Genomic DNA, 12,269 nt, shown 5'->3' with positions numbered 1-12,269 from the left:
TTAGATTAAAATGTTAATAAAATTAATTTACGATAGTCTACATATTTATTTAAAAAAAAAAATTTAATTTAACAAAAAAAATAGCCCAAGTTCATTCTTTAATAATCCCGGGTTAAAATTTTAAATTAAAACGGTTGTAGCAGAAAAGTTGTTTCTAGACTAAAAGCTAAATTTTTCGGGATAAAATATTTAACTTTTAGCTCAACTATTGGAGATGATCTTATCGATTTATTGTGAATAAATTAGATTATAATCTAATTAAAAATAAAAAACCTAGCCACCTTCATCTTCCTACCCGCAGAAGAGAGAACCCAGAAACCTTCAGAGCCGTCAAGACCTTCCTACCCCGCAGAAGGGAGAAGTGGTTAGTGCTCTAATTTTCAAGATTCTTTTATTCGTAGGGGCAAACAGAGAGTAGTTGTAGTGGGTATTCATCCGTGGGGTTTCGGTTTACTCCCTCTAAAATGCTTCAGCAGAGCTCTAGCTGCTGTGACTCCCTCTTCGCGTCGCCGGATTTCGAGTTTAGGCCGTGTTTGGCCTCGACGAAAACCAAAAACGCATTCTCCTGCTCCATGGAAAAGCACAAGCTGCTTTTCACTTCTGCTTCTTCTTCTCTCTCGCTCAAGCAGCGCTTCCAAACGAAGCGCAATCCGGTCCTCGCCTGCCGAGCATCACGTGACCCTCAAGTGACTTCTGGGTAAATGTTCGTTTCCCGGAATTCGTTTCAAGTTATGTAAAGCAACGATTTTTAAGTAAATTGGAAGAGTGTTCGAATAAATGTGTGGAATTTGCATATTTTGTTGTGCAGGAAAGATGATGCAGCGTTCCATGGAGTTGCGGATGTGATTGTTGGTGTTCTTGGAGGAGGCCAACTGGGTCGGATGCTCTGCCAAGCGGCTTCGCAAATGGCGATTAAAGTGATGGTATTGGACCCACAAGAGAACTGCCCGGCTAGTGAGATTGCCCATCATCATATGGTTGGAAGCTTCGATGATAGCGCAACGGTCCAGGAATTCGCAAAGAGGTGAAGATTCTGTGTTCTTGTAATCCAATTTTATGCTTTTCTGTTTTGTGTAGTTGGAAATGTTATGTATGGAGGGTAATCGTAATCGTGGTAGTTAGGTGTGGAGTGCTGACTGTGGAAATTGAGCATGTGGATGTGGAGACTTTGGAGAAGCTTGAGCAGCAAGGAGTGGATTGCCAACCCAAAGCCTCTACAATCAGAATAATTCAGGTTTGTGTATTCCTTTCGAGATCTCTTTTTATTTTTTATTACCCCGTCAATGCATGTGAAAGTTAGTATGCTACAAACATTCATCCATTTGGACAGATTGTTTTATGTACAGAGTTTCATTCGTCCCAAGGAACATTCACATTTTAGGCATAAAATTTTACCCTTGTATTGACGTGTTGTGACATTCCATGTATCGCTGCATTGTTCTTTTGTAGTGTGTTAAGTATTGGCTCGTGTTTTGAATGTAACAGGATAAGTATCTCCAAAAGGTTCATTTTTCGAAGCATGATATTCCCCTTCCTGAATTCATGCAGGTTTGTTACTCATTTCTCCATCTGATTGAAGTATTAGCATAAGTGATTTTTGTAAATTTGCTTTCTACTAGAGAGCGCAAGATTATATATTATTTACTGTAAAATGTGGCTAAGGCAGATAGATGATCTTGAAGGTGCCAAGAGAGCAGGGGACCTCTTTGGCTATCCTCTTATGATAAAAAGTAAAAGGTTAGCTTACGATGGACGTGGAAATGCTGTTGCTAAGAGTGAGGATGACCTTTCGTCTGCTGTGACTGGTAATATGTTCATCAAAACGGATTGTGATTGAAGTTGATTCAACTAGTTAAGCCTATGCAGTTTTTATAGTTCGAACTTTGTTGCAGCTCTTGGAGGGTTTGATCGTGGCTTGTATGTTGAGAAATGGGCCCCATTTGTAAAGGTTGGTCTCTAGATGTTACTTTGAGACAATGAGCATTGTTTGATGATTTACATTACCACATATTAATGCCCAACAAAACACAAATGCTTCTGAGTGAGTTCATAAGAAAGAAACTTCCTTTACATTTTTGGCAATGTAACTGCAGGAGCTGGCTGTTATTGTCGCAAGAGGAAGAGACAATTCTATCGTGTGCTACCCTGTTGTTGAAACAATACACAAGTAAGCTGCAGATTAAATTTTGAATTGCCTGTCACCAGCCAATCTTTGATCTTAATTTTCTCATATCTGTTTATTTAGACGATAATATCCACATTAAGCCGGATGAGTTCATGCATGTTTGGGGATCATTTCTGCAGGGAAAACATTTGTCACATTGTAAAGGCACCTGCTAACATGTCATGGAAGATCAGAAAGCTGGCCACTGATATTGCAACCAGAGCTGTTCGTTCATTAGAAGGTGCTGGTGTCTTTGCAGTTGAGTTGTTCTTAACAAAGGATGATCAGGTAACAATTCTACCTCTTTTAACAACTTTTTGTTATGGTTATTTATTCGTGATTGATTGGTTGACGTATTTTAGTTCTCTTTTAAAAGTCTGCTGCATTTAACTAAGTTGTGAAAGTACTTGCTTCTTGTCAGATTTTGCTAAATGAAGTAGCTCCTAGACCTCACAATAGCGGTCATCACACAATAGAGTCTTGCCACACTTCACAGTATGAACAGCATTTGAGGGCTGTTGTTGGTCTTCCACTTGGTGATCCATTGATGAAAACTCCAGCTGCGATTATGTACAATTTACTTGGTGAAGATGAGGTGAGATTCAATTCATTACTGTGGTGATCACCATCCGTCAGCATTTATCTTCTGATTTTAGTTCTAAAAAAAGTATAGTTTTCACTATGCTCGTGGAAGATAAATCACTTAATCAAATGCTGATGGCTGTCATGCCTCTTTTATGTTTTCAGGGGGAACCTGGTTTCCTTCTAGCTCAGCAGCTGATTAGAAGGGCATTGCATATTCCAGGGGCCACTGTTCATTGGTATGATAAGCCAGGTTAGATTCTGCTTATGTTCATATTACAACATCTTGCTTATTTCTGAGTCATACTCAAGAATCACCTATATATTTATGATGTGGCAGAAATGCGGAAGCAGCGGAAGATGGGACATATCACCATTGTTGGACCTTCCCTGGGCAATGTCGAAAAGCTTCTAGAGTCGATGCTAAATGAAGAAAGATTCGATAGGCAGTCTGCAGGTAGTTGTAGTAGGGTGGTTTCACATGATTATTCTGAGGTTGCAGGTCCTATATGGTTATATGGTTATACGTATTAACCTTAGCTGGCTTCATTATTATATGTACCAGTAAATTTCATAAATTACGAATCATTGTTGTGGAAAATTTACTGTAAAATTGGAAGAGTACAAGGGGAATGAAAATGGTTGAATTTTGTTAAGAAGTCTGGGGAAAGAAAGGCAAGCCAACCATGCTATCAACAATTTTAACCTTTTATATCTTGTGGTGATTCCCTTCCTTTCCTTGTGCCTGTAGCTGCACCCCTTCATAAACCAAACTGCATAGGTTCCATTTTCATTTCATTGTACTGTAATGGTCTTAGCAATTTTTTAATTAGAATAAACTTTTTTAATCTTCAAATCACCTTCATTTTGCTTCTTTTTTACAAATGCAGTCATACCGCGTGTTGGTATCGTAATGGGCTCTGATTCAGATCTTCCTGTTATGAAAGATGCTGCAAAGATTTTGAATACGTTTGGAGTACCTAATGAGGTTTGCTTTTCACATGTTACTGTTCGCTGTCAATTGATCACCTGTTTTTTGTGAGCTATGCCTTTTAGTACTATATGATGTTAATGTGATATAATTTCCAGGTGAGAATAGTTTCAGCACATCGAACTCCTGAATTGATGTATTCTTATGCCTTGTCTGCTCGGGAGAGAGGCATTCAGGTCATCATTGCTGGTGCTGGTGGTGCAGCTCACTTGCCAGGTGAGTCATATGAACTATGCTTCAAACAAATTTGTCTAGTGCAGTATACATTATATGGGGTTAACTGAACTGCTGCTTGAGTTTTGCAGGCATGGTAGCTGCCCTCACTCCTTTGCCCGTTATTGGTGTCCCTGTGCGCGCTTCTACATTGGATGGAATCGATTCTCTTTTATCCATTGTGCAGGTACATATTATTTCAGATTGTTCTGCTTTTTTCCCTATAAACTTATGCCTTGTTCCATTTTTCTTTTCATTGCTGCAATTTTCTATACTCTGTTTGACAAGAATAGTATGTGGGGTTGGTTCTATTGTTGGTACTAGTGAGTTTTTACGATTTATCAGGAAAGTTATTTTGTATCTGGGTACGTATTGCAGATGCCGAGAGGGGTCCCAGTTGCAACAGTAGCTGTAAACAACGCCACCAATGCTGGTTTGCTGGCAGTTAGGATATTGGGTGTTTGTGATGCTGATCTAGTATCAAGGTTGGGTTCTTTCACTTAATTACGTCTTGGTTTAAATTTTTTGTATTCGGTTGCCTGCATTTTCTAACGAGGTAATTGAACTTGAGTGCAGAATGACCCAGTATCAAGAAGACACAAGGGACGAAGTTTTGACGAAGGCAGAGAAACTACAGAGAGAAGGTTGGGAGTCTTATTTGAATCCTTGAAGTCGGAGAAACTACAAATATCTATTGAATTTTTGCAGTTTCATTCTCTTGAAGTCGGAGTTTCCGGAATGTGCTATTAAACATGGTATCTGGTTGAATTCCAACAAAGAGATGTGCAAAAGAGTATCTGACAGCTTATCGAGTCGCAGAAAAATGAACAGAAGGATGTTTTTGGAAAAATGTGGAATGACTTTGCTTACAAACATCAGTTGACATTGTTCGGATTGAGGTCAAATCGGGGAAGTACGAGGAAAAGACGATTCCGGCAGGGGGCAGATGAGGCCTTCTATTTATATTTGTAACAATATAAGATATGTGTACCTTCTAATTTTGATCAGTCTTCATCTTGCGACGAAAAGGGATAGTATTTTGATTTTTGAAGTAGTTTGATGCGTTTTCCTTTAATTTACATTTGGGATTTAAAAAAAAAAATGTCGTAAGAACTTAAACACCTTTTCAATTTGACATGAAATAAAATTTTAAGCAGTTTGTCATATTAACTTTTCGAAATCATTAATTCATTATCTCATCTCAACTCCGTTAAGTTTTTCATTCAAAACAGGTCATGACTTAAGTTCAGTGTTATTTTGGGTACTTTGTCACCTATTACTCCGTTAATAAGTTCATGGTTAATTTGTCATATCACTCTAATGGAACCTTGACTTCGTTAAGTTCTTCCTAGAAACTGTAGAATTTGAAGGAAATCAATTGAAAATGCTAACTTTAAGCAATATTTTCTCGTTACTTAGTACCTTTGATTTTGGACATGTTCAAGCAATGGACTAATATTTTTGATAGGGTAGCAATGAGATTGTCTATGTATTTTTATGGACATGATTAACCATGTTGAATTCTCAAATCTTGCAATTAGTGAGTCTAATGTACTTTTTAAGTAGTTTATCATAAGTTTTTTTAACCGAACACCACATGTTTTAACTAGCCAAAATTTAAGAGTTTGTACTAAAAAGAAGTAAACTAGTGAAAAGGAGACTAAAATCCAAAATGACCCTGAACACAAGTTATGTATGAGATTCTCATATTTCGTAGAAACGCAGTCCAAGTTGTACAGTTCATACGAAACTGTTTCCTTACTGCAGCTGTGTTTAGGAACATTGGAAATTACAGAAATGTTGGAGAAAGTTGCCAAATGCCCTCATCAACACCTCAAGGTAGTAGAAATACTAGGGGGCACTGTGCTCGTCCATATGTTTCTGGTCATGTCATGTACTTTATAAAGAATGCTGTTGCACCAGAGAAAATGGTTATTGATCCTGTCCGACGTCAGTGGTTTTGTGGGACGCGTCCCACTGAATTCGAGGAGGAAGCGAAGGAATATAATATTGGAGAATAATGCTGATTGTGATTTGATCTCTTAAGGATATCTATTCTATATAAAGTGTCTTACATTGGAAATAGATTTGATGCAGGTTTAGGTTTCTTTTATGGATGGAAACCCTAACTTTTAGCTTATATAAATACCGGTCCCTATAAGCCTTAGAATACACAACATAATGCTTCTCATAAAGTAGTTGTATCCGGCTAGGTGTTTATAAAAGATCTTGGCGTTGCCGTGCCCTTCTTTTTGTGTTCGACTTCCATGGCCGCCGTTGGAATCAGGTCAGTCACTCATTCGTTTGTGTTTTAATTGTATAACCTTATAATGCTTACAACATAGCCCCACAGAATTTGTATGCCTTTAGTAAGTTTTGTGCTTGAGTTAACCCTTTAGATTTTGTGAAATACTGGGGATTGATTTTTTTGGAGTTTTTTTTAGTGTAGTTACAACTTAGAAACTAGTCTGCTTAGTTCTTTTGATTAGGCACACCAGCCAGTCGTGGTGCGGCCTATGTTGTCGAGGAAGCACAATCTGAAACGCTCAGATTTCAGACGAGTCGTCTTAAGGCAACGAGCGGTCTCAGTCTGCCTTTACGGTTGAACGAACTAAATTGTTTTTGGAAAGTTACCTGAATTAAGATCTAAATTAGAACAATTGCAACTCATCTAGTAGGTTGCAACCTTTGGAAGTGTCTAGATAGTTTAGATATTAGAATTTCAGAAGCTTTCATTACGTCTATACATCCAAATTCTAAGGATCAAGTGTTAGAACCTTTTAAAGATAGTTGAATTCTGGTTGGACATCGTTCCTTGTACCACTAGCACACGACTAGGTTCAAAATTCTGTCCAAGGACATTGCCAAAAAAGCCTTTTATCTTTTTCATACCATTCTGATACAGGAGCTCAAATTGAATGAGAAAGGATTGCTCCCTGTTTAAGTCAAATACAAAAGGAGCTAATATATATAAGCTGTTGGTCGGACAGAAAAGCAGTGTGCGTGGATGGAAGTTTTCATATGGCAACGACTTTGACTTATTCTTTTCTTTTGCTTTTAATTCGCTGATACAGAGTCTTTACTCATCGTATGAACACCTATACCTCGTTTGTATGCAATTTTAGTGAACTTACAAGCCAAAATTAAAGCTAATTAACCCTAATATATATCTTTAGAACTTTCTACATGTTTATAGGGTTTTAAAATCAGCATTACAACAGAAGTGCCCTCGCTAATATTTAACTAAAAGTCTAAAACTGGAAAAATAAAAATTTATGTATGCATACATGTCAAGGTGCAATGATTCAAATTTTTATTCTTCTTCATCTTTTTGGGATTGAAAAGTTACAAAAAAAAAATAAAAAATAAAAAATATTGACTCATTCTGAATTCTTTTTATTTTTCATTTTCCACAAGGCCTCCACCCAAGACCAATGCCTACATCTCAATGGAAGCTAGTTTAGTGGGCCAAACATATATGAAGTTGACCCCCATGCAAATTGTGCATCTTAAACTACTTTTATTCATATAATGAAGTAAAAAATATGGACCGGTTCAAGAGGGTCCATGTCCGTGATTCAGACCCTCTATAATTCAAACTTCAAACATCGCGGCTCCAATTCAAATTAATCAGACAATTACACACACTAAACTCCAATTAAACCCTAGTTAATTACTAATAACCTCTATATATACCAAACCCTCCCGCTTGTTTATATGTATACAAAGATGGCCTACTTTCTTCGGGAAAAGTACCAAAATGCTGCGTTGGTTTTCACAATATTGTTATGCGTATCTGGTTTGCATGAGGTTTTGGCTATGAGGCCATTAGAGGGAGATCACTGGACGGAAAATGATTCTCTTCACGTTCAATCGCTTCGGGGCAACGTGCCTCCGATCGGGGGCAATCCATGCACTCATATTCCAGGACGCGGCAGTGGACGGTGCACGCTTGAAATGGACGTTGCCGGCGGAGGCGATGCAACGCAAGAGGCTTTCCCAGGCCACGTTGTTAGTTTTGCAGCAGCTACTGCTTCTGTTGCGCCGATGACACTAAAAAGCAAAGACCAATTTGTTCTTGATCATCATGGTTTCCCAAGGTAGCTGAATTCAGCTACAAATTGAAGAATATTGACATTGTAATTATTTTATTTTATTTTTTCGTTAAATGTGTTTGTTCTTTGTTACATTTGGGAGCAAGCAACCATGTTAAAGCTCAAGCAAGAAGCATGGTTGTTTCTCAACCATGTTAAGGAATCTGATGTTTAATTAACAATTAACAGCGACAGTGCTGAATGAAATTTATACGATTCTTTATTTTAATTTCTGGACAATTTTTTTTATTTTATATGATGGACTCAAGAGAATGCAATTTGTCATGCATGAACAATTTTGTAGGTTATAGGTATGGTCTCCAAGGCTTTAGTCATTGGATGGCATGGGCCTTAAATATTTTTACGTCTTTCCCTGTGTCATGGGGCTTCTTTTTGCGTATCGAAAACCCTACAAGCTAGCTTATCTTCGACAACATTCCATTCTCGAGACATGGTGAATCTATTAAATAAACTAAAATAAAAACCAAATTGGACGATATTAAATTAGAGAATTATACAAAACAAACCAAATTGGACCAATTGAGAGAAAAACTTACGAGGTCTTTGAAGAAAGTTGAGGTTTCCCCATAAAATTAATTGGTAATATGAGGAGTAGTTCAACCTACTAATAAGCTCATGCAAGGTCTCTCCTCATCAACGTAGATTCATTCTCAATAGTCTTGCCGCCCTGATTTTGGTGAACTCTTGAAAATTGTGTCAGAATTATCGACAAAATGTATTGTTATTGCTTCATTGTCTCCATAATCTTCGATGGTATCTTTGCTTGGTTTATTGTTGCTCACATAAGCAGTCGAGCAAATCATTGACAATGTCGCAGTGACAATGATGGATACTTCTCAATAGAAATTTCTAAGCAACATTGTCTGGACGAGGAATTTTTGGCCTTTTTTTTTCAATAAATATTTCTAGCATCTTCAATGATATAGACAGTTGAGTAGAATATCCTCAAAAACATCAAGAAGTTATTTCAAATGAAACTTTCTTAGCTCCTCCCATAACCTCTTCGGATAAAAAAAAAATGATAAATAACCATAACTTGTCACTAGTTGTCATTCTTTATTAAAAAAAATTTATATATGTTTCATTTGGCTGCCTTAATCTCACTTTTCTCATATCTGACACCAAATTAAGGTACCTGCAGCCTGCATGCCCTTATTCTCATCGACTCATTGGTGCAGGTAGTAGGAGAATCCTCATTGACAAAAAAAAGCATAAAAGAATGAAAAAAACTGGCTCTTCTTCTGTATCTTTTTATTCGAAGCCATGAGAAATGAAATGCTTTATTTTGCAGTTGTACAACAAATCCTCCCCTCTGAAAACATTTTTTTTTATGTGCAAGAAAAGCAGGTGTGTGTTGTGCGTGTCCCACCAAAAGCAGTGTCAAACATATGGGACATGTTTCTGTGGCCAGTCACATGGTTAGTGCAGCACGGGAAGAAAACCAAGTACCTTAAGGGGCCCATAGGACCCATTGGTTTATAATAATTTTAGTGTAAACGTCACATCGTCATAAACTACTCTCATATTTTTATATAGAATTATACATCGTATTATGTATAACATATGTAGTTATCTATTAACATTATAATGTGATTACATGGCGAAATCTTTTAGTCTGATTCAAAATATATCACATATGACATCCATTTAACTTATGATTGGTTTGGTATTGCTGTGTTTGAAAAAAAAAAAAAACTGTTTCTGTTATACTATAAGAATAAACTCATTTTTGCTGCTTCACGTTTTCAACTTTTTTTCATCTAAAATTATGAAAATAAGCTGTTTTTAAGTGTTTATCAAACACTTTTTTAAGCTTAATTTTTTTTAATATCCATTTTTTATAAAAATATTTCAGTATCAAATCAGTACTTATACTCTATCATTTACTCGTATCCTAAACAAAATCCGGTTACAACATTTCTCACTGGCTAGGAGCCCAATGGCCATGGGATTTGTTGTGTGAAAAAGGGTATGCGGTGTGACATTTCAAGCCAAAAAATACAGGCATGTGGAACTGTGCATGTCATATTGAACAATACTCTAGCAGCAGCTTAGCTGTCGTTTTGACTGCAAAACCTGGGCATATAATTTGGCACCCTCTTCTATGTGCTTCGACTCCCACAATCCCACCTCCCACCACCACAATTCTAAGCAAATGGTTGGTGACTTGGTTAAATTATTACTTTAGTAAACTAAATCAGTATTCAAAGATTCTCAGCCGCTCAGGCTCTGAGGTGGAGAAAGATAAATTTTTCAGTGTGTCAGAATCAGTATGTCCAGAATGTTTTTGGCACATCAATTATCGTAATGCAAGTGATTATATTAATTTTTTTAAATATTCAATCATTTGTATTGTCATATTTAATGTACTAGATCGTATTTCTGCACATTAAAAAATTTCCCATGAAAAATAATAGAGGATCAATATCTATAAGAATAAAAGAGTAAGACCATGAGATTATGAGTTGTTATGCTTATGACATTTCCAATGTTGATACTTAAATTTAGATGGTCTCTATAAGTTGTTATACTTAAGTTTATTTCTAATGTGAAGAATCAAATCTTATATCGGATTAAATATTAATTAGGGTTTTTCTATTGCACTGTAAACTCAACACCCAAATTCAAATTATTTCGAACTCGCACTCTTGTTTGAGTTTGATTATAACTTTTTAGTCGTGTCATGATTGTCATCATTCTTTAACAAAACAAAACTAGGCACGCTACTAATAAACTTGTATTTTTAGTTGTTTGATTCTTGGTCGAGAATCCATTCAATCCAACAAAAAATATCTAAACTTAAATATACCAATATATAGGAATATAGGATACATCGAAACATATTACAATTTTCGGGTGTTTAAGAATAACATATAAAATCAGCCCAATGCAAACATTGCATGGGTAAGTCAATTTTGATGGTTGAAACATATAATGGTGTCCATCAGAAAAGAAAAATGAAATGAAAAACATAAAATTTGATGCTTTTCTTCGATATACAGACTAGGAAAAGACCAAGTAAAGAAAGTGGCAAGACGACTTTTACGGTTTGATATAAAGGAATCAATATTTACAGTCGCAAACAGTACTCCTCAGAATTTGATACTCTATATCATCTTTTATGTTCCTTTTTGTTTTTTAAAGATAATATAGTAGATTTCATTTCATCAAAATAACACAATTACGATACGTTGTTTTTCATCAATCTCCTTGATGCTATGTTCAGATTCCTCAACAAGAAGAACAGCAATGATACTTGGAGGGGAATCCAACCATTCACTACATTGACTTAGAGAAAGACCGACCGATCCTTGCTAGGCGGTGGGTGGCAGAATTTGTTTTGCGACGACGCCGACGAATGTGTGTAATAGTAACTTTAGTGATTGTGCCAAGGAACGCTTTGCAATCCTCCACAATTTGTGTGATGGAGGACAAATCGAGGCTGGGATCCCTCAGTGCCTCCACAATCTGAAATAGAAGACCTCTTATCAGTTTCAAACACTAGTTGGTACGCACCTATTTTTATTTTTTATACTTTTTTGTTAATCTTTTTCTTTTTATCCTTTTCATTATTTGTTTTAATAACCGAAAATTGAATAATATGTATAAAAAATAAAAAAGAGTGAATAGGGCACCACCAAAAGAATATTGCAGGTAATGCAGCTACTCTTAAAACGAAGATGTTTCTGAACCTGTTCTGTCTTACTCTGAACATTACACAAACCCTTTTTAAACTGTGCACGAATCTTATTCTTAAATACTGTGTTTTATTAGTTAATTACTTAAGTTTTATTTAATTGTTATTTACAGGTGGAACCAGAAACCAGATATGATATTGTGCTTTGTAAGTTGTGTAAATATGTAATTCCATTACGTCATCGGTAATACTGAGCTAATAAAATATTAAAAATTTTAGCGAAAATTTTTTGGTACTGTTCATTTTAACGAAAAATCATATTTTTACATTAAAAAATCAATCGTGATTCTATTCACTTTACCATTTTTTTTGTTCTTATCATTAAAAATCAAAAATTTTAAATTATTTTCATTAGTTTTCCTTAAAATATTATCAAACCCTAATATAATAAGATGAGACATAGTCACGTGGCTGCTATCGAGGAGACATACTTTCTGGGATCCTGACAGGTGCCAAAATAATATATATCACCAGAAAGGCCAAGTGAATCCTCAGAAAATAAAATAC

At 36.1% G+C, this 12,269-nt stretch overlaps 1 protein-coding gene across 2 annotated transcripts; it reads left to right on the top strand.

Annotated features, from left to right (window-relative positions):
* Positions 1-260: 260 nt before the first annotated feature.
* Positions 261-5,128, top strand: LOC137745286 (phosphoribosylaminoimidazole carboxylase, chloroplastic-like). Of its 2 annotated transcripts, XM_068485217.1 has the most exons (16): positions 261-697; positions 809-1,024; positions 1,123-1,234; positions 1,486-1,548; positions 1,667-1,805; positions 1,893-1,948; positions 2,094-2,167; positions 2,305-2,452; positions 2,586-2,759; positions 2,912-2,999; positions 3,087-3,203; positions 3,637-3,734; positions 3,836-3,953; positions 4,043-4,137; positions 4,329-4,435; positions 4,527-5,128. In XM_068485217.1, exons 1-16 carry the CDS (start codon positions 465-467, stop codon positions 4,618-4,620), a joined length of 1,932 nt encoding a protein of 643 aa, XP_068341318.1. In that variant the 5' UTR covers positions 261-464; the 3' UTR covers positions 4,621-5,128. The 2 variants fall into 2 exon arrangements, with proteins under 2 accessions (XP_068341318.1, XP_068341319.1); XM_068485218.1 differs by lacking the exons at positions 261-697; positions 809-1,024 and having other exon boundaries at positions 1,160-1,234; positions 1,683-1,805.
* Positions 5,129-12,269: the final 7,141 nt, after the last annotated feature.

Source organism: Pyrus communis, chromosome 9, assembly GCF_963583255.1.
Source record: "Pyrus communis chromosome 9, drPyrComm1.1, whole genome shotgun sequence".
Lineage (NCBI taxonomy): Eukaryota > Viridiplantae > Streptophyta > Magnoliopsida > Rosales > Rosaceae > Pyrus > Pyrus communis.
This window is presented reverse-complemented; position numbering and strand designations above follow the sequence as displayed.

Excerpts from the sequence above, each read along its gene's own strand:
- LOC137745286 (XM_068485217.1), top strand. The coding sequence starts at position 465 with ATGCTTCAGCAGAGCTCTAGCTGCTGTGACTCCCTCTTCGCGTCGCCG. Across the intron at positions 3,204-3,636 it reads ATTCGATAGGCAGTCTGCAG|TCATACCGCGTGTTGGTATC; the intron begins GTAGTTGTAGTA and ends TTACAAATGCAG. Across the intron at positions 4,436-4,526 it reads GATGCTGATCTAGTATCAAG|AATGACCCAGTATCAAGAAG; the intron begins GTTGGGTTCTTT and ends ACTTGAGTGCAG.